General features: G+C 32.2%; 1 protein-coding gene across 1 annotated transcript in view; it reads left to right on the top strand.

Annotated features, from left to right (window-relative positions):
* RSRC1 (arginine and serine rich coiled-coil 1) overlaps positions 1-26,312 on the top strand; it is a 406,135-nt gene that overhangs the window by 75,663 nt on the left and 304,160 nt on the right. The window contains exon 4 of the mRNA XM_032408362.1: positions 25,805-25,978. Within this exon, the coding sequence (XP_032264253.1) occupies positions 25,805-25,978 (174 nt within the window). The remainder of the gene's footprint in view (positions 1-25,804; positions 25,979-26,312) is intronic.

Raw genomic sequence — 26,312 nt, 5'->3', positions numbered from 1 at the left:
CTCTTTTTATGAAGTGTCTGTTTAAATCTCTTGTCTATTTTTTATATTAGGAAGTCTGTTTCTTAATGATTTGTAGCAGTTTTTAAGGTTTTGGTATTTTTTAAAAAAATATATTCTGGTTATAAGGCCCTTTGTCTATTAATTTGTATGTTAAGTATCTTCTTCCACTCTCTGGCTTGTCATTTTGCTTTTATAAGGGTGTCTTTTGAAATTCAGGACTTCCTAATTTTAATGTAGGCTTTCTTTTGTGGTTAGTGTTTTTGTGTCTCTGTAAAGAAATTGTTGCTTATCCCAACACCATGAACAAACCTCTTAGAAACTCTATTTAGTTTTACATTTAACCCTTAAATCTGGAATTTATTTTTATGTGTGGTATGTACAGTGTGAAGTTTTTTGTTTTTGTTCTTGTTTTTAATGGTCATTCAGTTGACCAGATACTACTTACTGAAAAGACTTTAACTTCTTGCAGTTATAAAATAAATAAGACATTGGGGATGTGATGTATAGCATGGGGAATATAGTCAGTATATTATGAAAACCTTGTATGGTGACAGATGGTAACTAGACTTATTGTGGTGACCATTTCATAATTTATATAAATATCAAGTCATTGTGTTGTGCACCTGAAACTAATACAATGTGGTTTGCCAATTATTCTTCAATAAAAGAAAGAAAAGACTTTCCTTTTTTCGCTGCTTTTTAGGGGATTGTCCTAATCACGTGCCCATATGTTCATGGATCTTTTGAATTCTCAGTTCCATTCCATTGATTTGTTTATCCTTACTATACCATCTTAATTGATTACTGGTGCTTAAATTAAGTCTTGATAACAGATTAATTTTTCAATCTAGTTCTTTTTCCATAAGAGTATGTTGGCTAATTTTGACCATGTGTATATCCATGAGTTTTTTTTTTTTTAAAGATTTTAGTTATTTGACAGAGAGAGATAGCGAGAGCAGGAACACAAGCAGGGGGAGTGGGAGAGGGAGAAGCAGGCCTCCCGCCGAGCACGGAGCCTGATGTGGGACTCGATCCCGGAACTCCGGGATCATGACCCGAGCCGAAGGCAGACGCTCAATGACTGAGCCATCCAGGCACCCTATATCCATGAATTCTTTGAATCATCTTGCCTATTTTTTTTTTTAAGATTTTATTTATTTGAGAGAGAGAGAGCGATTGTGAGAATGAGTAGGGGGAGGGGCAGAGGGAGAAGCAGACTCCCTGTGGAAACAGGGAGCCAGATGTGGGACTCAATCCCAGGATTCTGGAATCATAACCTGAGCCGAACAAAGGTAGACGCTTAACCGAGTGTGCCACCCTGGCGCCCCACATCTTCCCTATTTCTAGAAAAAGAGAAAATACTTGGATTTTGATTGGATTTTATTGGCTTTATAAATCAACATGGAGAGACTTGACATCAGATTTTCTGATTTTGTATGTGTCAGGTGTTTATTCATTGAATTTAATTTTTTAAATTTATTCACAGGAAATTATTTCTAACACCTTATTTTTTTTTTATATCATAGACTCTGTTGTGATGATGATCCCTTTTTCATTCTTGGTAATAGTTATTTGAAGTTCCTCCATTTTTCTTGATTTTTCTTGATCTCACCAAGGATTCATCATTTTTTTTTTTTGAAGTATAATTAACATGCAGCATTATATTAGTTTCAGATGTGCAATATAATGATTCAACATTTCTATATATTTCTCAGTGCTCATCATGACAAGTGTATTCTTAATCCCCTTTATCTATTTCACCCATCTCCCCCCACCTCAGCCCCTATAATCATGGTGTGTTTTCTGTATTTGAGTCTGTTTTTTGGTTTGTCTCTTGTTTTCTTGTTTTGTTTCTTATATTCCACATGAGTGAAATCACATGTTATTTGTCTTTCTCTGACTGATATATTTCACTTAGCATTATACCTTCTTGGCCCATCCATGTTGTTGCAAATGGCAAGATCTCATTCTTTTTTATGACTAATATTCCATTATACACACACACACACACATGCATATACACACAGAGACCACAAATTCTTTATCCATTCATCTGTGGATAGACACTGGGTTATCTCCATATCTTGGCCATTGTAAATAGTGCCACAGTAAACATAGGGATGCATATATTTTTTCAAATTAATGTTTTTTTGTTTTCTTTGGTTAAGTACTGGAATTATTGGATCATATGGTAATTCTGTTTTTAATTTTTTGAGGAACTTCTGTACTGTTTTCCATAGTGGCTGTACCAATTTACATTCTTAACCAACAGTGCATGAGTGTTCATTTTCTCCACATCCTCGTCAACACTGGTTATTTGTTTTGTTTTTGAATTTAGCCATTCTGACAGGTATGAGGTGATATCTCAGTGTGGTTTTGATTTGCATTTCCCTGATGATGAGCATTTGTTGGCCATCTGCTGTCTTTGGAAAATGGCTGTTCAGGTGCTGTGCCCATTTTTAAATTGGATTATTTGTGTTTTTTTGTGTTGTATAAGTTATTTATATATTTTGTATATTAACTCCTTATTGAATATATCATTTGCAAATACCTTCTCCCATTCAGTAGGTTGTTGGTTTTGTTGATAGTTTCCTTCTCTGTGCAAAAGCTTTTATTTTGGTGTAGTCCCAATAGTTTATTTTTGCTTTTGTTTCCCTTTTGTAAGAAGACCTATTTAGAAAAATGTTTCTACATCTAGCTAATGTCAAAGAAATCACTGCTTATGTTTTCTTTTAGGAGTTTTATGGTTTCCGGTCTCACATTTAGGTGTTTATTCCATTTTGAATTTATTTTTGTGTATGGTGTAAGAAAGTGATCCAGTTCCATTCTTTTGCATGTAGATGTCCAGTTTTCCCAACACCATTTGTTGAAGAGACTATCTTTTCCCCATTGTATATTCTTGCCTTCTTTGTCGTAGATTAACTGACCATATAAGTGTGGGTTTATTTCTGGGTTCACCCATTCTAGGATTCATCAATTTTTAAAGTTTTTTCAAAGTATTAACTTTGTTTTACTGCCCTTTCTCTTGTTTATTTTCTAATTATTAATTTTTGCTTGACGTATTTTCTGCCTCTCTTTGGATTTGATTTGCTGGTCATTTTTTAATGAATTCTTGAGGTGGATGCTTACATCACTGGTTTTTTAGTCTTGTTTTCACTTAATATGTCCATATATGGTTATACATTTTTCTCTAAGCACAACTTTAACTGTATCTCGTAAGTTTCAAGGATTATTATTACTATTGTTCAATAAAGGATATTTTCTGATCTACATCCTAGTATCTTCTGTGACCCATGGGTTATTTAGAAGTTCATCTTGAAATTTCCAAGCAAAAGTATTCTTCGTGTTTTTTTTGTTTCTGTTTTAGTTTGTTTATTTTAGTTTTATCTTTCTGTTACTGTATTCTAGTGTAATTTTATTATGGTTCTTTGCTGAGTGAACATATTTTGAACACTTCCAGTCCTTTAACATTTGTTGGGACTGCTCCATGGTCCAGCGTATAGAAAGCCAAGCTCTGTAAATGTGGTATAGATATATCTTAAAAAAAAAAAATTGTATATTTTTTTATTAGTAGAATTATTGTCTATTTACTGATTAGGTTGTATTTTTAAATCTTCTTCAGATATCCTGTTGCTGTCCTGATTTTTTGTATGTTAGTTCTCAATTACTGAGAATTATCTGTTAAAATTTCTCCTCTCTTTATATTAATGAATTCTTAGGCTGTATTATTATGCATGCCTACAAATATGAATTACAATTCTCTCAAGCTTTTCATAATTATAAAATGTTTGTCCTTTGCTGTGGTAAATTTGTTTAGTCTTAAAATCTAGTTTGTCCAATGTGACTATTTTGGTTAATGTTTGCCTGGTACATCTTTTCCCCATCTTTATATTATCAAACTTTCTGTGTCCTCATGTTTTATATATGTTTCTTGAAAGCAACAATTAATATTGTTCTGTTCTTCTATGACTTACTTTTTAATTATAGTATTAGCCCTTTATCTGTGATAGATTTGCAAATATTTCCTCCTATTTTGCGTCAGATTTAGCAGTCTTATACCTGGAATTTTGGACATAGTCAGAGAACCTCTAGCTACATCCAGGTTATAGGTGAATTCACATTTTAGAATTTTATATTTACATTTCCATCTCTAATCCATTTGAGATTTATTCTTGTATATGATGTGGTGGACCTGATTTTATTTTCTTCCAAATAATTGTCATCACCCTTAAACCAGTTTTTTAAAAGATTGTGTTTACCCCAGTGATACCACCTTTATTATATACTAGTCTTTTACATGCAGTCAGATATATTTCTGGACTTTCTGTTCTGTTCCTGTACATTCTGTGCCAGTACAAATCCATTCTAATTATAAAGGCTTTCTAGCATGTTTTAATACCTGGTTGAGCTATTCTCTTTTGAGAGTTGTTTACATTTTAGTGTTTTCCTAGCTATTCTTAGATATTTATTTTTCCATATGAAATTTAGCTTCAATTTATTTTAGCTCCATAGAAGTACTTATTGCAGTTTTTATTGGGATTGCCTTAAATTTGAAATTGATTTAAGAGCTGCCACCATGATGAAATTGAGACAGCATAACCAATGAGAGGGATGTCTTTCCACTTTTTCAGTTTATTTATGGTGTTTCAGGATTGCTTTACAGTTTTGTTGTTTTTTTAAAAAAATTAGGTTTTGAACATTTTTGTTACATTTATTCCTAAATATTTATTTTAAAAGTTACTAAATGAAATTTTGCCATTTGCAATGACTTGGATGGAACTAGAGTGTATTATGCTAAACGAAATAAGTCAATCAGAGAAAGATAAGTATCATAGGATCTCACTGATATGAGGAATTTGAGAAACAAGACAGAGGATCATAGGGGAAGGGAGGGAAAAATGAAACAAGATGAAACCGGAGGGGTAGATAAACCATAAGACTCAATCTCAGGAAACAAACTGAGGGTTGCTGGAGGGGAGGGTGGTGGGAGGGATGGGGTAGCTGGGTGATGGACACTGGGGAGGGTATGTACTATGGTGAGCACTGTGAATTGTGTAAGACTGATGAATCACAGACTTGTACCCTGAAACAAATAATATATTATGTTAATAAAATAAAAAAGTCAGTAGCATTCATCTGCACAAAGAAGTTAGGTTGCTTCCATATCTTGGCTGTTGTAAATACTGCTGCTATAAACATAGGGGCTTACTAGTATTTTGTTGAGGAATTTTGTATCTATGTTCCTCAGGGATTTTGGCCCATAATTCTCTTTTTTAGTGGTATCATTTATTTGTTTGTTTGTTTGTTTAAGTAGGCTCCATGCATGGAGCCTAACACAGGGCTTAAACTCAGGACCCTGAGATTAAGACTTGAGCTGAGATTGAGAGTTGGATGCTCAACCGACTGGGCCACCCAGGTGCCCCTTTTAGTGATATCTTTATTTGGGTTTGGTATCACAATAATGCTGACCTCAAGAATGAACTTAGAATTCTGTTTTTCTTCCTTTTCTATTTTTTTGGAATAGTTTAAGAAGAATAGGTATTAACTCTTTAAATGTTTAGTGGAATTTGCCTATGAAGCCATCTGGTCTGTTCCTGTACATTATGTGCCAGTACAAAAAACTTTCATTTTGGGGGAGTTTTTTGATTATGGATTTACCTTCTTTGCTGGTAATTGGTCTGTTCAACTTTTCTATTTCTTCCTGTTCCTGTTTTGGTAGTTTACGTTTCTAGGAATTTACCCATTTCTTGTAGGTCGTCCAATTTATTGGCATATAGTTTTTCATAATACTCTCATATTTTGTATTTCTGTAGTGTTGGTTGTTATTTCTTCTCTCTCATTTGTGATTTTGAGTCTTATCTCTTTTTTTCATTAGTAAGCCTGGCTAGAGGTTTATCAATTTTACTTTTTTTTTTTTTTTTTTTTTTTTCGGAGAACCAGCTCCTGGTTTCATGGATCTGTTTTATTGTGGGTTTTTGTTTGTTTGTTTGTTTGTTTAGTTTCTGTATAATTTATTTCTGCTCTAATCTTCACTCTTTCCTTCCTTTTGCTGGTTTTAAGTCTTGTTTGTTGTTCTTGTTCCTGCTTCTTTAGGTGTGATGTTAGGTTGTTTATTTTACATTTTTTTTATTGCTTCTTGAGGCCGGTCTGTATTCCTATAAACTTCTCTCTTAGAATCACTTTTGCTGCATTCCAAAGGTTTTGGACCATTATGTTTTCATTTTCATCTGTTTCCATGTACTTTTTAATTAATTAATTAATTTATTTATTTTTCCTGGTTGACAAATTCATTGTTTAGTAGCATGTTATTTAACCTCCATGTATTTGTGGTCTTCCCAGATTTTTTCTTGTCTTTGACTTCTATAGCTTTGTGGTCAGGAAAGATGCATGGTATGACTTCGATCTTTTTGAATTTGTTGAGGCTGGTTTTGTGAGCTAATATGTGATTTATTCTGGAGATTGTTCCATGTACACTTGAAAAGAATGTGTGTTTTGTTGTTTTAGGATGGAATGTTCTGAATATATCTGTTAAATTCATCTGTTCCAGTGTGTCATTCAAAGACATTGTTTCCTTGTTGATTTTCTCTTTAGATTGATCTGTCCATTGATATAAGTGGGGTGTTAAAGTCCCCTACTATTATTGTATTATTATTGATTAGTTCCTTTATGTTTGCTTTTAACTGTTTTATATATTTGGGTGCTCCTATGTTGGGTGCATAAATATTTACAATTGTTATATCTTCTTATTGGTTTGTTCCCTTTATGATTATATAATGTCTTTGTCTCTTGTTTCAGTCTTTATTTTTAAAATTTATTTTGTCCTATTATAAGTATTGGTACTCTGGCTTTCTTTTGACATCCATTTGCATGATAGATGTTTCTCCATCCCTTCACTTTCAATCTGCTGGTGTCTTTATGTCTTAAATGAGTTCTTATAGGCATCACATAGATGGGTCTTGTTTTTTTCTTTTTATCCATTCTGTCACCCAGTGTCTTGGAGTGTTTAGTCCATTTGCATTCAAAGTAATTACTGAAAGATATTTATTTATTGTCATTTTATTATGTATTTTGTGGCTGTTTCTGAAGATTTTCTCTGTTCCTTTTTCTCTTTTTCAGTTTTCTGATTTTCTTTAGTGATGTATTTGGATGTCTTTCTCTTTATTCTTTGCATGTTTATTAGTGGTTTTTGATATAGGGTAACAATTAGGTTTGTGTATAACCTTTTCTGCATGTAGCAGTCTATGTTAAGTTGATGGTCCTTTAAGTTTGATCCCATTCTTTACTCCTCTCCTCCTCACATTTTAGGTATATGTTGTTATATTTTATACCCCTTTATTTTGTGAATTCCTTAACTGATTTTTTACAGACATATTCATTTTTACACTTTTGTGTCTCCTACCTTTATACTGTCACTTTTGGTCTCTCCTATCCGCTCAAAGGGTCCCCTTTAGTATTTCTTCTAGGGCTGGTTTAGTGGTCATGAACTCTTTTAGTGTTTGTTTGTCTGGGAAACTTTTAATCTCTCCTTCTATTATGAATGATAGCCTTGCTGGATAGAGTATTCTTGGCTACAGGTTTTTCTCATTCAGCACTTTGAATATATCATGCCCCACTCCCTTCCAGCTTGTAAAGTTTCTATTGGAAAATCTTTTGCTAGCCTTATGGGTTTTCCCTTTTAAGTTACCATCTTCTTTTGTCTTGCTGCTTTTAAAATTTTTTCTTTATCACTATATGTTGTCTTCTTATATTTAGTTGTGGAGTTTGTTCTGCCAGTCTTCGGATTGCTTTCCAGTTTATTTATCTGGATGAGGATGATATCTAGTTGTAAATGTGGGATGGGGTGACCTCAGTGTGCTCTTATTTTCCATTTTACCCCCCAAATCCATATGATTCTAATTTTTGTCTTTTCATCTGATTATTTGTTATCTGTATATACACTTTGGTGAAATTTCTGTTAATGTGTTTTCATTTTCCCAGGGAATTGTCCTTTTTTTTTTTTTAACTGATGAGTTTTGAGGGTTTTGTTTTTTCTTTTGTGTTCTAAGAGTTCATGATATTTTTGTCAGATATGTGGTGCAAATATTTTCTCCTAATCTATTAGCACTCTCCTAATCTTCATTCTCTTGATGGGGTCTTTTACAGAGCAGAGCAAAAGTTTAAATTTTTATGAAGTCTAATTTTTCAGTTTTTCCCTTAATGGATTGTGTTTTTGTTATCAAATCTGATAACTCTTTGCTAAGTACTAGATTCCCAGCTTTTTTCCCAAGTTTTCTTCTAGAAGTTTTATAATTTCATGTTTTACTTTTAAGTCTGTGATCTACTTTGAGTTAATTTTTGTATAAGATATGAGGTGTAGGTCAAGGTTTATTTATTTTATTTTTGGCCATAATTATATTTTTAAAAGCTCAGGTGACTGAGGATGGGCCAAGGTTGACAATCCTTGAACTAGATGATCAGTAAACTCATTTGAGTCCTGAAAGTTTATGAAATGCTTTTCATAAACTGTATTGAGGAGCAGTTAGGATAAGGGAGCAAAATGAATTGGATAAATGTGGCATAGTAAGGATCCTTCTTGGAACTTCATAACATAGACTGGCTTAGAGTAATCACTTCATTGCAGTTTTCTTAATGTGTTTTCTTAGTTGTTATTGATATAGTGTGAAAGACACAAAGCAATGAAAATTTGAACCAGAATAGTTCATAGTGTTTTTATAATTTATCTTGTAGTTGTACATATGCCATTTTATTAGGAAGAAGAGATGTCATTACTTTCTAATAGTAAGATAATTTAGATACATGGAAATGACAAATTAGATAACAAATATTTAAATGAATTTATTAAGGGAAAATATTAAATAATCATGCAAGATTAAAAGAAAATGGGAAAAATCAGGAAAGTTGTATATGAATTTATTTTTAACAAATATTTTAGTCTCTTCTTTGTGGCTAGGCACTTGGGATATGTCAGTTAATAAAAGAGATTGTCCTTTTAGAGTTTACATTCTAGCAAGAGGTTAGTTAATAGACAGTAAATATAAGTAAACAATGTAAATGTTAAGTTTAATGTAATGAAAAAAGAAAAATAGGACAAGGTGTGGGGAATTGAGTGCTGTGGATGTCAGGGGAGAAGTCAGGTTTCAGTATTTAGCGGAGTGGCCATTATAGAGGTTAATGAAAAGATGACATTTGGATAGAGATTTGAGAAGTAAAGGAGTCTGATATGCTTGGGAAACAGTGTTGAGACAGTGGGAAGAGCCAATGCAAATGACATAAGGCAGGAAGGTGTTTATGTGTTTTTGTCTTCTCAGTTTACTTTTTAATTTTTTTTGTCTTTTCAGTTGTATACATTAATCACAAATCATTTATAAAGTTTATAATGTCAAATATATAACTGACATGTATAAATTCTTTTATTAGGGTGTTAGGGAAACCCCAACTGGGATTCATATTGGCTTGTCAGTATGCCTGAGATTATAAACTTTGTTTTAAATCCCTTCATAAGATATTTTTCTTGGTATTCTGGAGTCTGGCTTACTCAGGTCCAAATATGAGTATGTAAGGCAGTCTTAGGTTTCTTCAGACTCTAAGAGTTAATACTGTAGGCTAAGTGTTAATGGAAAATACTTTGAGAGTTTGTGTAGAAACCTTTTTTCATTTTAAGCTTTTTTTTTTTTTTTTGCACAGGTTCAGTACTTTGCTTTCAAAGGACAGAATGGTTCAAATAATAATTAGAATTCTTTTTTTTAATGATTTAAGATGGTTTGGATAATATTCCTCCCTAAGGATAGGTATTTCGGGTTTTAGTTTTCATGAGTAGGAGTTTTGTTTTTGTTTTTTGAAAAGGAAGTTCAAGTGCAGTTGTATTCTGTTTTTGCTAATGACTTGGGACCTTTATGAATATCAATTATGGCATGGTATATTGAACTGTATGGTAATGCTATAAAGTGCATTTTTGACTAGTAGGCTAGATAGTCCCACAGTATTCTGATTTGATAGTTCCAGTGTCTAATTTTTAAGTATATTCTGCTTATCTCTTTTTTATTATTTTTTATTTTATTTTAATTCCAATATAGTTAACATACAGAGTTGTATTAGTTTCAGGTGTACAATATGGTGATTCCACACTCCCATACAACACCTGGTACTCATCATGACAAGTGCACTTTCTTAATCCCCATCACCCATTTCATCCATCTCCTCACTCCCCTCCTTCTAGTAACCAACAGTTTGTTCTCATTAGTTAAGAGAGTCTGTTTCTTGGCCCCTCTCTCTCTCTCCTTTTTTTTTTTTCCTTTGCTTGTTTGTTTTGTTTCTTAAATTCCACATATGAGTGAAATCGTATGGTATTTATCTTTCTTTGACTGACTTATTTCACTTAGTATTATTCCTCTAGCTCCATCCATGTTGCACATGGCAAGATTTCATTCCTTTTTTATGGCTGAATAATATTGCATTGTACACCCCCCCCCACACACACACCATCTTCTTTATCCATTTATTTATTGATGTACACTTGGGCTGTGTCCCTAATGTGGCTATTTTGAAAAATCAGGTATAAACATAGGGGTGCATCTATTTCTTTGAATTAGTTTTTGTGGGTTTTGGGGGGGCTAAATACCCAGTAGTGCAATTACTAGATTGTAAGGTAGTTCTATTTTTATCTATTCTCCTTTTATAATTAGGTTGTCAGTTGTCACTGCTTCCAGTTCTCACACTTCCTCCACATTAATCTCTATTAATGCAAATAAATGTAAGTAATTTAATGGGAAAGTAGCTTACTTTCTGTTTATCTATAAAGAAAGCTCTGGGTGATAATTTGAGAATTTAAAAAATAATTTTTAAGAGAATACACTGGTTTTATTAATCTTATTTTCAAGAGAATAAAGTGGGTTTTAATACTCTTTTTCCTGTGCCAAGTCAAAGGATACTTACAAAATTACCCTATTTTTTTTACAAAGTTACTTTTTAAAATATGTAACCTCCTCTTCCCTTAATCAGTAGTGAAAGGGAAATGAATGATTTAAAAAAAGAAGTACTTTTGTATTATCTGAGTAATTTGTTCTTCTAGTGAACTTATGGGCTATTCATTTTAATATTGATTTAGTTTGAAAGTTGTGTTTTTGCTTGTCTTGTTTAAAAAGGAAAAATGTCAGCTTAAAATAGTTAGACATAATTATGTATTGAAACCATTTCTTTTTATCAAGGACCTTTGAAGAGAAAAGAAATTATATAATAGTAAACAGTAAAATGATAATTTTAAGTGTAAATATGAGCCTGAAGATTTTGTTTTTGGTTTTATTGTTGATAAAATTCCACACTTGCTATGTGCTATTGAGGTGAGCTCCCACTTTTAGGTTTACTGTTTTTACTTGTTGATGCTATTTCCAATAGTATATAATCAATTATTTGTACTGCATTTTGAACTTGAGTTTGTGAATACCTTTATCAAATCACTTTGGAAACATGCAGGGTAAAGATCCAGGGGGGAACCAGGAAAAAGTATGACTTTTGAATTTTGATTTAACTATTTAAAACATTCTTACACATTTCTATTTTGCCTTTGTTTCTTCTTGTATTTTGGAATAAGACCTTAAATACATAGATGGTTTCTTCAAAAAAATCTCCCCTGCTTCCTATTGTATAGTTTATAAGGGGAGAAACCACACTAGGATTATTTTTAGAGTACTCACTTGCAATCAGGAATAAACTAATACATACATACCTCAATTTCAAGAATTCATCTTGTACCTGAGCATACAATTCAGTACAGTACAGTACACAATAATGCTGGGTGTAGCCATCCTGGTTTTCACTTATATGTTGAGTATTGAGGAAAGTTTCATGCCGTAGGTATCTTGTTTTCTCTGATTGTTTTATTACCATTAATTGCCTTTGTTGCACAACTTGTTCACAGTTTGGAAGAGCAGCAAAAGACAAAGAATTGGAACTCCTACTTGAAGGCAGCAGAATATGGTCTGATTTATAAACTCATCAGTCTGTCCATTTAAGTTTTATGTTTTATGTATTTGCATTGTATGAAGTCTTGCAGCAAGTCACTTGAGGCTTTTTAAAAATAATTTAAAAAATGTTTTTAGTAAATACCTTAAAACTAAACTGTTCAGTGTCTTAAGATTTCCCTCCAGCTTTAAAACCATAGAATTTGCTATATAATTGAAATATGTTAAGATTTTTGTTCTTTTTAGTTTTTATCTATTATGAATAAGGAAGTAATCCTTTAATGGAAAATTTTAGTTTAAAAAACTTAATTATTTCGGGGCAAAGGGATCTGTATTTTTCTGTTTTATTTTTGAATATGAAGTAATTATTAATGTTAATTATAAAACACATGAAGTTATTAGAGTTTGATTTTATAATCAAATTTGTTTAAAAAGATTGTTTTTGATGTAAGGATTCCATGACACTTAAAAATTTTCATGTAGAGATTTAAGTATTTCAAATTAGAAAGTGTGCTAAGTTCATATTTGATTTCCAAAAATAGGATGCCAAAATAAAAATTTATGTTTAATAATTTAAATTTTTTCATTTTTCTTTTTAAAGAAAAAATTTGAAGTTTAGTATCTTTGATACCTAAGTGCGATGGTACATTATTTATCTAGGTGAAGAAACATTAAGATTTTTACATTCACTTAGTTGATAAGCAAGCACTCTCCTCCTCTCTAATTCTTTCCCACACATACAGACAGTGCAGGAATTTGCTTCAATTTTCTGTTTTATTTTGGAAAATTATCATTTTCTTTTTCAAATATTACTCTATTAATTAAGGACTTCTTAAAACATTTGCCTTTGAAAAAATAACATTTTTATAATATTTAAATATGATGGATATAGCCCACTAATGAAATTATTGGCTGGGTAAACATTTTAATTTTTAAAATCATGTATTCTACTTATATACTTAAAGTGGTGATTTTAGTGCTAATAAGAACTAACAAGTGTAATCTCTTACTTATTATGGGCATCCATGAAAAACTTTATGCAAAAGTCATACAGTTTAAAATGTAATGCTGGTAGCTACCAGCTGCTAAAGAATTTCATTTACAGATTTTATTCTTTTACTCCTTTGTAATTTAAATGCCTTTATTTAAAAAGTTTAACTTAAGGATATTGTAAAATATATAGTATTTTAAGATTAGATGGTATCCAGAACATACAGTCCAATGAGTTAGTCCAATGTAATTGGAGGAATTATTAAATGACACTGACCTCATTTCCTTTAGAACAATGAAAATTAATAGTTTCACGTTTTATTAGGCTGATATTCCAGATGTAGTGTACATTTAATTAAGTGTAGTTTCCTTTTAGTTATGGTATGTGTATCTGTTTTTTGTCGCAAATTCTTTCTAGTTTTACAGTTTTCCACATGTTTTCTTTCACCATTTATGATTTTTTTCAAAGCAGAGCTATAAGGACTTAAATCACTTTAGCATGCAGCAAAACAGTTCCCATTCAAACAATAAACGCCATTTTAAAAAGCCTTTAGATCTTCTGTCACTTCATAAATATAAATGTATAAAAACGTTATGCAGTTGTAGTGCCCACCTGCTAATTAAATGCAGATTTTCTCGAACTTGCTTAAAATCTGTCTGTTTGTTTCAACTCTGTCTCTGTTCAGAATACATATGGCCCTTGTGAAACTAATTATGCTTATGGAACAGCTGTTAAATTTAGTGCAACTAATTTTATCCAATATTTTACATTTTAATTGATTACCTGTGAAGAAATTAGCAAATTAACACTTATTGTACAGTAACTGAATGGTCTTTTATGGTTACTTTCAGATTTAACAAGTGAACCAGGCAGTGATGGAATAAAGACATTTCTGAGATTTTTAGATAGGAAAGTTATTGGTGGACCTTGATTATCTGGTGTGAAAATTTAGGAAGACTGATGAGTGATGCCAAGCATCTGTGTGTTCTGTATCTTAAACATGAGAAGCAGATTGGAAAGTAATAGCTTTTCCTTAGAATTTTGGTAACATATGGGCTTATCTGGATCTAAGAAGTCTTTGAAGATCTTTGAACTTGACTAAATGACTTAACCTTTGGCATAGTGGGTGGGTTATATGCTTTTTTAGGGGGGAGGCACTGGCATTCCGCATTTCTCTTTTGCTTTTTTTTTTCTCTTCCCCATTGTATCTTTTAATATCTTCTCTTAAAAATCGGGGGACTAGAGATGATGATTGGGAATTTTTCAAGATTGACATGATGAGAATTCCAAGACACTTAGTTGAATGGATCTACCTGTATGTAATAAGGTGGACTTAAGTCTTTTGGTAATATTTTGGAAATGAGTTTGTATAGATATTTATTTTCTTACGGAGTTTATTTGAAAATGATACTGCAATCAGATCTTACTGGCAGTGTGCTGTAGTTGAAAGGATGTGGAGAAACCTGGGTTCAAATTTCAGCTCCATCACACATTGGCCCTGTGAACTCTGAAAACTTGAGAGTTCAGTTTTCTCAGAGCAAAAACCAAACCAAACCAACCAACCAAAAAATAAATAAATAAATAAACCCACAAAAAAACAAAAACCCACCCGCCTCCACCCAAAGCAAGAAAAAAATCCCTCAAACACCAAAAGAAGAGGACAATAACAACTATATGTTTAAATACTGTGGAGAATTAAAAGATAAAATAGATGAATACAGCTAGCATGCTTCTTAGCATGTAGAAGATACTTAGTAATAACAGGGAAAAATGTTATGCCCTATAACATTGCTAAATAAGAGATATAAGCAAGCATATTATTATGCACATTTTAGAGCATAAACTATCATGGTAAATGAGAGATTGGTTTTGATTTTTATTTATCAGCTTTGAATTCTGTTAAGTCTGTTTTAAAACTTGATGTCAGTTATAGGTCCAGATAAATGTATCTGAAATTTTGATAAGAAACATTTCAGTTAGGGCACTATAGATAGGGAATTACTGTGTCAGGAATATACAAGCAACCCCTGTTCACAGTCACTTGATCTACCACAACTAGAGGCTTGATCCTCTGCCCCTGGTGAGGACAGTTGATCTTGGTTCTCCAGTTTAGAATAGTTGGCAACTTGACTGATCTAGATAGATTTCTCTGAGGCAGATGTAGGGTCCATAACTGACCAAAGCTGAAGAATATTAACCCACTGAATTCATCTTAAAATTGAGAATGTGTATGTTTTCTCCAAAGAAATAGCATTATTGGTGGTGTTTGTATTTGAAATAGTCTTTTGACATAAGGTTTCAGGTACTTTCTGTCAGTAGGCTTATGTGAATTGAATTTAAAAAACCATTGTGATTGGTATGGTGAGTTTTAAATAACTTATAAATGAAGTTTCAAATAATTTTTTTAGCCTTTGATTGAAAATTATAAGCATCCACTAAAGCAGAGAAGACTATAATACACCCTCATGTACCCGTGGTCTAACTTCTTCAGATGGTATTTTGCCAATATCAAGGCTTGCTTTTAAGCTTCATTAGCATGGGTCCAGAATACCTCTTTACTGTATGGCTTATTTAGCTCTAGTATCAATACTTGACTCTGTACAGTGCCCCATGTACAAAGTGTCTCCACTCTGGCTGGTGGAATACTGTTTCTCCCCCCGTAGGCTATTCGGGATTTCTATTGCTTTCCAGTGTATTTTCCCCATGTAGCATGGAATGTCACCTCACGTATCTATAGAGTAGAACTTGTCAGAAGATCTAGGGGAGCCCACTGCAGATATCTGGATCCCTCTCTGTCCAACTTCCTAAGGCCTTACAAATTCTAGCCACCTTGACCTCCTTGAAGTCAGGAAGTCTTCAAAGTTCTGTTTGGGTTCCCTCTCCTTGCTTTGTGGCTTGGAAACTTCCTCAAGGCAGTAAGCTGGGGCAATCCTAGGGTTCCCTTATTTGTTTCCTTTTTCTTGGGGAATCACAGTTTTGTGCTAGCTTATTGTTCAGTGTCTGAAATAATTATTTCATACATTTTGCCTGCTTTTCTAATCATTTGTGGTGAGACAGCTATTCCCAGAGCTTTTAACATCCCTGTGGGTGAAAGGTCACTTAACTATAATATTATTTTATTTGTGATTTCTCTATTTTTTTTTTGTCATTTCCACTGAGAATTTATCAACTTTATGAGTCTTTTTAAAAAATTAACTATCTTTCTGGTTCATTAATTTTTGCTTTTATTTCTGTTTATCTTGAGTATAATTTTCTGTTTTTTTTTCCTGACTCTTTGAAATGGCTGCTTAGATAATTTATTTTCGCTTTTATTATTTTTTGGTATGTGTTTTTAATGCTATAAATTTTCACCTTTACTGTGCTTTAGCTAGCCTACATACTTTTGATATGCCATATTTTAGTTTTTATTCAGTTCAAATATTTAAAAAATATCTATTGTAATTTCATCTTTCCCATGGGTTATATTGAAAAATTATTTCCAAACATTTAGAGGCTTTTCTAGTTGTCTTGTTTTTTTCTTGCTTAATTTCACTGTAGTCAGAGAACATAATCTGAACTCTTTCATTTTTTTTTTTTTTAAAGATTTTGTTTTTAAGTAATATCTACACCCAATGTGGGGCTCGAACTCACAACCCTGAGATCAAGAGTCACATGCTCTACCTAGTGAGCCAGCCAGGCGCCCCTGAACACCTTTCATTTTTGAAATATATTGAGATTAGCTTTATGGCACATCATAGGTTTATTTTAGGAAGTATAACAGACACACATGTTTAGAATGAATATTACACAGTTTTGGGATGTAGTTAAATAAGTGAATTTAACTACCATTTGTTCAAATCTTATATCTTACCTTCTCCCCACCCCCCAACACCTTCTTATTTTATTAGTTACTGAAAGAACTCACAGACAAATCCTGATTGTAGACTTGCAAGTTCAAAATTGTTTTGTATTCTTTTTGGAGTGACCTCATCATCATGCAATGTCTCTATTTCTACAAATATTTCTTACATTGAAGTCTATCGATATTGACATTATCTCGTTTTTCTTTTTTTAGTGCTTGCATGATATTTTTCCCATACTTTTACTTTCACACTTTGTTTTATATTTAATGTGTTCATTTTGAAAGCTGTCTATAATTTGCTTTTTTCAGTCTGACAGCCTTTTTCTTTCAATTGTGCTATTTAGTCTTATTTATTGATTGATTACTGTTATATTTGGATTTAAATCTCTCTTCTTTGTTTTCTATTTGTTCCAATCCATTTTCTTTTTTTTCCCCTTCTTTCTTACCTTCTTTGGTTTAATGTTATTGCATTTTCTTTTTAGCTTGTTAGCTTACATTCTTTTAATTTACTTTGAGTGCTTAACCTGGAAATTGTAGCATGTCCTTGACTTATTAGAGTCTAACATAAATTAGTACTTTTATCACTTTTTTTCTATAGTTTTGATACTTGAAGAATAACTTGACTAGATACAACATTGTGAACACAGTTTCCCCCCTTGAGCTCCTCAAGGAAAATTAAAGCCATTGTTTTGCTATTTATCTTGCATTTGAGAAGACTGATGCCAATGTGACTTTCTTTCGTTGTTAGTGACTTGATCAGAGTATTCTTTTTTCTTTAATTTTTTATTGTTACGTTAATAACCATACATTACATCATTAGTTTTTGATTCTTTTTTCTTAATTGTAAATATGCAGTAACTTCATCAGGGTATATCTCAAGAGCTGACTATGGTTAATCCATTTCCCCAGATACACAGTGGACCCTTTCTACATATAGATTCTTTTAGTTCGAAAAATGTTCTTGGAACTAAAAGTGAATGTTAGTTCTGTTACCTTTTTTTTTTTTCTTTTTCGGTAGCCACAGTTAAGTTGGATGTTCATTGTCTACCTCTTCTTTCTATTACTTTTTCTGATTGTTTTTGCAACTTTTATTTTTTAGAAGTTTTCTTTTTCTTGAATTTTTATCAGTAATGTGTCTCTTCTATGCTATATTTAATTAATGTTGGAATATTATGTTATAGACTCCTCTGCTTTGTGGGTATTTTTGTGGGGCATACTTGATTCTAACTTTGTTGTTGTTTTTTTAATATTGTTGACTCTTGGGGTGCCAGTCCACCATGCAGTCAAAAATCAACATAAAATTTTTGACTCCCTCCAAACTTAACTACTAATATCCTACTGTTGATCAAAAGCCTTATTGATAACATAAACAATTGGTTAGCATCTATTTTGTATGTTATATGTTGTATACTGTATTCATATAATAAAGTAAGCTAGAAAAAAAATGTTATTAAGAAAATCATAAGAAAAATACATTTACAGTACTGTACTGCATCTATTGAAAAAAATCTACATATAAGTGGTCCTGCACAGTTCAAACCTGTGTTAAGGCTCAATTGTAGTTGCTTTGTATGGATGTTGATTCCTTTTGTTGTTGTTGTTCATGATAATGTGCAGAATTTTCCTGGATCAGCAGTAATAGGCAATTCTGTGAATGGACTGAAGGTTTTAGGTGACTTTACAAGGTTTCTTGAGTGGCACTGTACATTATTAATACAATGAAATGGAGTTTCTTTAATAAATGGGGAACTTTATGGGAAAAGTTAAGTTTGTTTTCAGATCCTTCGATGACATCTTGTTTTACAGAGCCCTGAGCCACCAGTGGACACTTCCCTTTTCATAGGATATTTCTTTCTTAGAGTGTACATTAAAAAAAAAAAAAATTCCCCCTGTGGTTATGTTTTTTTGTTGGATTTCAGTTGGGTGTGAAAGTAGATAACCATGTTCAAAATGTCATTCTGACATGGAATTCATGTTAATTTATTCAATGTATAATTTTAAAATTTAATTTAAGTATAGTTTTACTTTATGGTAAATATAGTCTTTATTTATAGAACTCTACTTAAGAGACTATTTGAAGTATTGGTGTTTTTTTTGAAAGATAAAATATTAGGATATTTGTTTTGATTACATGTATTTAGAACTTATTAGCCAATTAAGAAACTTGACGTATTGGTTTTTGAGGGCAGTAATTCATTTTATGTAGGGATGTTATGGTGATTGTTCCTATTCTGTAGATATTGAAAGCATTTATCTGGTATAATAGGACATCTGCTGTCCATTTATTGCTTATATATTATGTGTTCTAGAGTGCCACATTTTTTATCAAATGTTTCTTTGCTTTATAATATATCTCCATTTTGGTTATGGTACTCTAGAGACTTCTAGAGTGATTTATCAGAAGGGTATTTATTTAATGAACGAGGGACAAATAACATCTTAAATTTTAGTGTACTTTAACTTTTTTGTTTGGTCAGGGTAGGAAATCTCTTTACTGTGATCTGATACTTTCTTCTTGATGGAGATCCTTCAAATATATAGTTAAAGTTACTTAATAAAGTAAATGGAGTTGTCCATATGTGTAAGATATTATATAAAGTAATTCTCATGACAACTAAGAAGTCAGCAGCTTAATTCATTTTAAATCTTTGTTTGAATTTTGTGGTCCTTTTAAACAGCCTTTAATAATGTTATTTTGCCTGTATTTCGGACTTAATCTTTTCCCCATGTATTCTCTCTGGAGTAATTTTTTGCTTCTTGTAGCCTATAAGCAAAATTAAGAGGCCTACAATATGATAATTAAAATAAAAACATTAAAACATTAGAGGGGAAAAGCCCAGTAGCTTTATTGCATACTGTGATATTTTAAAACTTCTTACTTTCTTTAAATTTGACATCATGGATGGCTTAACTTTCAGATCTGCTGTTGCTATCATAGTTCTTTGAGCCACATCAGCAACATTCCAAAATGGCATGGGTTGCATATATTCACATATGGTGAATAATGAGCAAGATGTTTTGGAGAATGGCAGTCATAGGTTTTCTACAGCATAATCTTTGTGTTAGGGAAAACCATGAGATGAGTTTGGAGATAATTGTGTGTTTTTTATGAGTTGAGGATATTGGGAGGAATAGAGATTTGGAAAGTAGGTTCTGAGGGAGGGTGGGCAGATAGTAATTGATAGAAGGCCTCTAATTGTGGTATCTAGCTTTGCTGTGGTGGTGGTAGAGTAATCCTACTTTCTGGTTTCTCTGGGGCAGTGCCAATTTAGGCCTGTTGTCTTCATGTTACTGTGCCCGTCTCGACTCTCAAAAATATCCCCTTTTATTCTTCAAAAGCTTATATGATAGGTGATGTGATTTTCTTGTTAATAGCAAATCTGTGAAGATCATGTATTTGGCTTCTGTGGGTTTCCTGTGGAGAAGACATGGATTGTTGGCCAAGGTTATTATTCCTTACCTTCCTGTATAAAAGAAATATATTGAGACTTGAGTAATCCTTATGCCAGCTTTAAGATTTTAAAGGTTTATCAAAATCAAAATGCTGCTCTTTACTGGATTAGCTATAGCATGAGGGAAACATACTTAATATGCTTCCGATTCAGATTTTACTCATTCATTCAGATTAGCACATCCCTAAGTTACGTCTTTCTCGGTGCCTGCCTGCTCCCAAATCACTTGTCTGTTATCTCACAATTCAGTTAGGTAACCCTGAAAGGTAGTTATTATCCCCCTTTTGTAGATAAGGAAACAGATGCCCAGAGAGGAAATAACTTGTTTGAGGACACCACTATATAAGAAATCCTTTATTTTTTTTTAACTTAATACTTGTATAACTTTGGGTATATTAATAGCAGATACATCTGTTTTTTAAGATACAGTGAAAAAACATGATTTCACCCAAATCCACCTCATTTGTAAACCACAAATGGTTGCACATTTTTGTCAGTGTATTTTTTTACAAAAGGGCAAACCACTAAGAAATGAGCTTACATTAAAGATTCATTAAAAAAGAGAAACTTAGTTTTGTTGTTAGAGTTTAAACTATGTTAACTTGTCTTTTATACTCCGCATTTTCACTAGTTAAATGAAAACTAATTGCAAGAATCATATTTTGGTCCTGAACAATGTAGAACCAAATTAAAATAATATACTCTGTGTATATACATAAAATATATATGTATAGTGGTTGAGGCTATAACAAAAAAGGCCCCTCTCCATTTTTATTATTATTACTTTCTTTTAATAGAAAACTTTAAATTTTATATGATTACTGGTCAAAGATTTTAGAATAATCTGTTAAAATTTCTATATATTCACATATAATAGATTTAATTAGAAATGAATAAACTAACATTTGTGGGGGAAATAAATTGTCAGGATAAATTAAAACTTTATGTGGAAAGAAGTCCTGTGTCAAAATTAAGAGAAGGAGCAATCAAACTTAAAGAGAAAATGATAGAAATTTAATTTTTATAAATTAGGATAATAAACCCATGATTTCATTGTAGCAAGAAATATTGTAACTTCTCAAAATCATATATTAAAAAATGTGTGTGACTTTATCATATAATATTGCTCTTCATTCACTGAGTAAACCAGTTAGGGATGAAAGAAGATAGGCATTACTATTGTTGCAACCCACGTAATTCTCTTCAAGACCTACATATGTCCGAAATACCCAGGTCTCATTTATGCAATCTCTCTATCATCCTTTGGGGGAGTAATTTGTGTTTGCTCTTTTCTATTTTGCTTGTTTAGTCTAGCTAAGGATTTACCAAATATGTAGGTATTCTCAGAGAACCAGATTTTGGCTTTTTTTCATTATTGCTTTCTATTCTATTGAGTTTTGCTCTTTTTTTTTTTTTTTTTTAAAGATTTTATTTATTTATTCATTAGAGACAGAGAGAAGCAGAGGGAGAAGCAGGCTCCCAAGGAGCAGGGAGCCCGATGCGGGACTCGATCCCAGGACCCTGAGATCATGACCTGAGCCGAAGGCAGACGCTTAACCATCTGAGCCACCCAGGCGCCCTATTGAGTTTTGCTCTTTAATGTTTCCTTCCTTCTCCCTACTTTGGGTTTACTTTTTGCTCTTCTTTTTCTGGCATCTTAAGATGAAACCTTAGGCATTTGATTTTAGACCTTTCTTCTTTTTTAATATAAACATTTAAAGCTGTAAGATTACCTCTAAACATTGCTTTTAGCTCATCTTATAAATTTTCCTATTTGTATTTTCACTGTCATTCAGCTCAAAATATTTTCTAATTTTTCTTATGATTTCTAATGAATTATTTAGAAGAGTATTTAATTTCTCTATCTTTTTCTAGATATTTTATTGTTATTAAACTCTAGTTTAATTCTTTTGTGGTAAGATAAACATTTTGTATGATTTCTACTTATGAATTGATCCTTTGATCATGATGAAGTATCTATTTTTTTTTTTTTTTTTTTGGTGATACTTTTAGTTTCTCAAGTCTAATTTATCTGATATTAATATATTCATTCCACCCTTCCTGTGCTTACTGTTTGCATGATATATCTATTTTTAGCCATTACTTTCAACCTGTGTCTGTAAATTTAAAGTAAATATCTTGTAGATAGCATGTAGTTGTGTGTTGCCTTTTGATTCATTTGGACAAGGTTTTTTTTTTTTTTTTTTCTTAAGAGAGAGAGTAAAGGGGTGGAGGGGCAGAGGGAGAGGGAGAGAGAATCTTAAGCAGGCTGCACTCCCAGCGCATAGTCCAACTCGGGGCTCATCTCACAAACCTGAGATCATGACCTGAGCCGAAATCAAGAGTCAGACACCTAACAGACTAAGCCACCCAGGCACCCCAGGACAAGTTCTTCTTCTTCTTTTTTTTTTTTTTAAGATTTTATTTATTTATTTGACAGAGAGAGAGAGAGCAAGAGCAGGAACACAAGCAGGGGGAATGGGAGAGGGAGAAGCAGGCTTTCTGCTGAGCAGGGAGCCCAATGTGGGGCTCGGTCCCAGGACCCTGGGATCATGACCTGAGCCAAAGGCAGACGCTTAACAACTGCGCCACCCAGGTGCCCCCCACCCTTTTTTTTAAAGAAGGACAAGCTGTTTTTAATTAAAGTATTGATTCTATTAATATTTAAGATATTTATTTATATATTTGGATTTAAGTCTACCATCTGATATATATCTATTTTATGTATTTTATATGCATACTTTAATGTATTTTGTTTTACGTATTTTATATACACATAATATTTATTTTATATAATATTTTATATTATTTTATTTTAAATTTTTATGTTTGTCCCTCTGATTTTTCTTTGTACTTCTTTTCCAGCCTCCTTTTGGATTATTGAATTTTTTTTCTTTTTTTAAATTTTTTATTGTTATGTTAATCCCCATACATTACATCATTAGTTTTAGATGTAGTGTTCCATGATTCATTGTTTGTGCACAACACCCAGTGCTCCATGCAGAGGATTATTGAATATTTTTAAGAATTCTTGTTTATCTCATCCTTTGGCTTTTTAGCTATACATATTTGCATTTCTTTTTCTAAGGATTACAACACCCCCTTACCATTTCATTGTACTTAGAGTTACTATTTCACCATTCATATGAAATACAGAAACCTTATAACTGTATGGTCTCCATTTACATGCCATGTGTTTTATTTTATAGAGATTATATGTATTATATCTACCTTCATTATAAGCTCTACAATGAAACACTGTAATTTTTCCTTTAAGCCCACACGTGTGCCACACACACACACATGTATTTTTTTTTTTTTTTTAAGTAAGCTCCATGCCTGACATGGAGCCCAATGCAGGCCTTGAACTCAACGACCCTGAGATCAAGACCTGGGCCAAGATTGAGAGTCAAACACTTAGTGACTGGCACCCAAGCACATATATATATTTTAAATAAATTAAGGGAAGTAGTTTTTTAATATTTCCACATATATTTAGCATTTCCAGTGGTCTTCATTCTTTCCTAAAGATCCCAAGTTTTCATCTGTCATCATTCTCTTCAGCCTTCTCTTTAGAACTTAATGTAATACAGATTTACTATTGATGATTATGGTTTATTCTTCCCTTTATCTTAAAAATGTGCTTATTTTACTTTCATTTTTTGAGGGATATTTTTGCTAAAAATAAAATTCTGGGCTGATTGTTTTTTTTTTTTTCTTTCACCACGTTAAGAACTTCGTTCTACTGTCTTCTGATCTCCACTGTATCTGATGAGAAGCCAGCAGTAATGGATATCATTGCTCTCCTTCTTACTTGTAATGTGTCAGTTTTTTTTCAAGATTTCCTTTTACTTTTCTTTCAAGATTTCTCTTTACTTTTAGTTTTCATCAGTTTCATCAGTAGTCATGGTTCTCCATATTTATCTTGGCATTCACTAAACTTCCAGGACCTGAAAATTTGTCTTTCACTAAATTTGGGGAAATTTTGGCCACCACAAAAAAGTTGTTTTCTATCTTATTATGTTCTCTACTTTTGGATTTAAATAAACACGTTAGACATTTTGATATTGTCACAGAGATCCTGGAGGATCTGTTTTTATTATTGACAATCTTTTTTCCTCTTAGTCTGTTGGATTGGGTAATCTTGATTGATTTATTTTCAAGTATACAGATTCTTTCCTCTGTTGTTACTAATCTCATTAGTGTTTAGTAGATTTTAATCTCATTCAGCATAATTTAAATATCAGATATTGTATTTTTTAGTTATAGAATTTCATTTTTTTTTCATTTTCTAGTTTTTCTGCTGAGATTTCTTTGTATTTATTGCAAGTATAGTTATACTTTTTAAAAATCCTTGTGCTGATTCTAAGATTTGGCTTATCTCAGGGTTAATCTCCATTGATTATCTTTTCTTTTGAGATTGGATCACATTTTTCATGCCTTCTTATATTATCTAGTAATTTTGGATATTATCCTGGGCATGGCAAATGTCACATTTTTGAATACACTGAGTTCTGTTTTATTCCTCTAAAGAATACTGATTTTTTTGTTTGTTAGTTGTTTGTTCTAGCAGGAAAGTTAGTTGAATTAAAATTGTAAAAATCCTGTCTCTTCAGGGACATTTGATGTTTTCAGTTCTTTTATCCTTAGCTATCTGTGGAGTTTTCCCCTCCTATGCATAATGTAGGGTTCAGCCTGGGCTTTGAGTAGTGTTTACATATAGAATTTTTGGCTTTCTCTTCTCACTATTTTTTAGGATTCCCCTTTCCTTTTCCTTTTCCAGTGGTTGCTGAGCCTTTCTTCTGTTTTTTTAGGACAGAAATCCTGAAGTTTTTTGTTGGAGTTTTAGCTGCCCTGATTGGCACAGTTAGCCTTGCCTTCAGAAAAGAAGCTGATATAAAATGGGAAACTTTCTTATTGCTCTGTTCTTTTCCCAAGTGTTGGCTCCCTATAGAATCTGACTTCCTTTGGTCAGTATCCAAAAGTGCGTTTAGGTAGTTGTTTTGTATAGTTATCTATAAGGTAAGTCTGGTAGAGGCTTTCTTTCAGTACTGTAAGCAGGATTTGAAATCTTTACTTTTTAAAAAAAACCACAGTATATCCCAGCTTATACTGTCATTTAATACAAAGAATAGCTGGATAAGGGTGGAGGAGAGTAATAGTTTTATTGTAATAGATGTAAGAAAAGAAGTTGAATAGATATGGAAGCCAAGATTATAGAGATAGGGAAGACACTATTTTTGAATACATTTAGATTTGTTATATTATTTGAGGAGACTTGAGTAATCAAGACTTGATTTGAACCTTTAAGACTTATACTTGCAGACATTTTTTGACTAAACCTTAATTTCCTCTAAAGTTGGCAACATATATTTCCCTCATGTCATTTTAATTGAGTATATTTATTCATAAAGAATCCTATACAGATGTTTACTTCACACAGTTATTTAGTTACCAAATCCATAACTAAAAACTAAATCCTTTTAGATAGTTTTTAAGAATATTTGCATTTCATAATACAAAATATACACTAAATGAATGTAATAAAATCTACTTAATATAGGTCCCGGTCAAGACCTCGTCCACGGTCCCATAGTCGAAGCAGTGAAAGGTCCAGTCACCGAAGAACCCGTAGTCGATCTCGGGATAGAGAACGACGTAAAGGCAGAGACAAGGAGAAAAGAGAAAAGGAGAAGGATAAATGCAAGGATAAGGAATTACACAACATCAAACGTGGGTAAGTTGAAACAAATCTTAAGTAGTGATGACTCAGTGATTCCATGGCAATATTCAAACTAAATTTTCATTCTGAGATTTTTCTTAGATGGACAAAAGAGGAAAATACATTAGATAAAGAAGAAAGGATAAATCAAAATGGTTATCTCAGACTTTTACTGTGCTTCCTTTATATTCCTGTTTTCATTAAAGACTTATATAACAAATTTTAGAAACAAAATAAATGGCATGATCAAAGCTTAGTATGTCAGTAAAAGAAAATTTACATAATTCTTTAGGAAAGTTCTACATTCAATTTCCTTACCATGAATATGCTTTTAAAATTTAAAGACTAG

Source organism: Phoca vitulina, unplaced genomic scaffold, assembly GCF_004348235.1.
Source record: "Phoca vitulina isolate PV1807 unplaced genomic scaffold, GSC_HSeal_1.0 scaffold10, whole genome shotgun sequence".
NCBI lineage: Eukaryota > Metazoa > Chordata > Mammalia > Carnivora > Phocidae > Phoca > Phoca vitulina.
The sequence above is the reverse complement of the archived record's forward strand: the minus strand, read 5'-3'. Positions and strand labels throughout refer to the sequence as shown.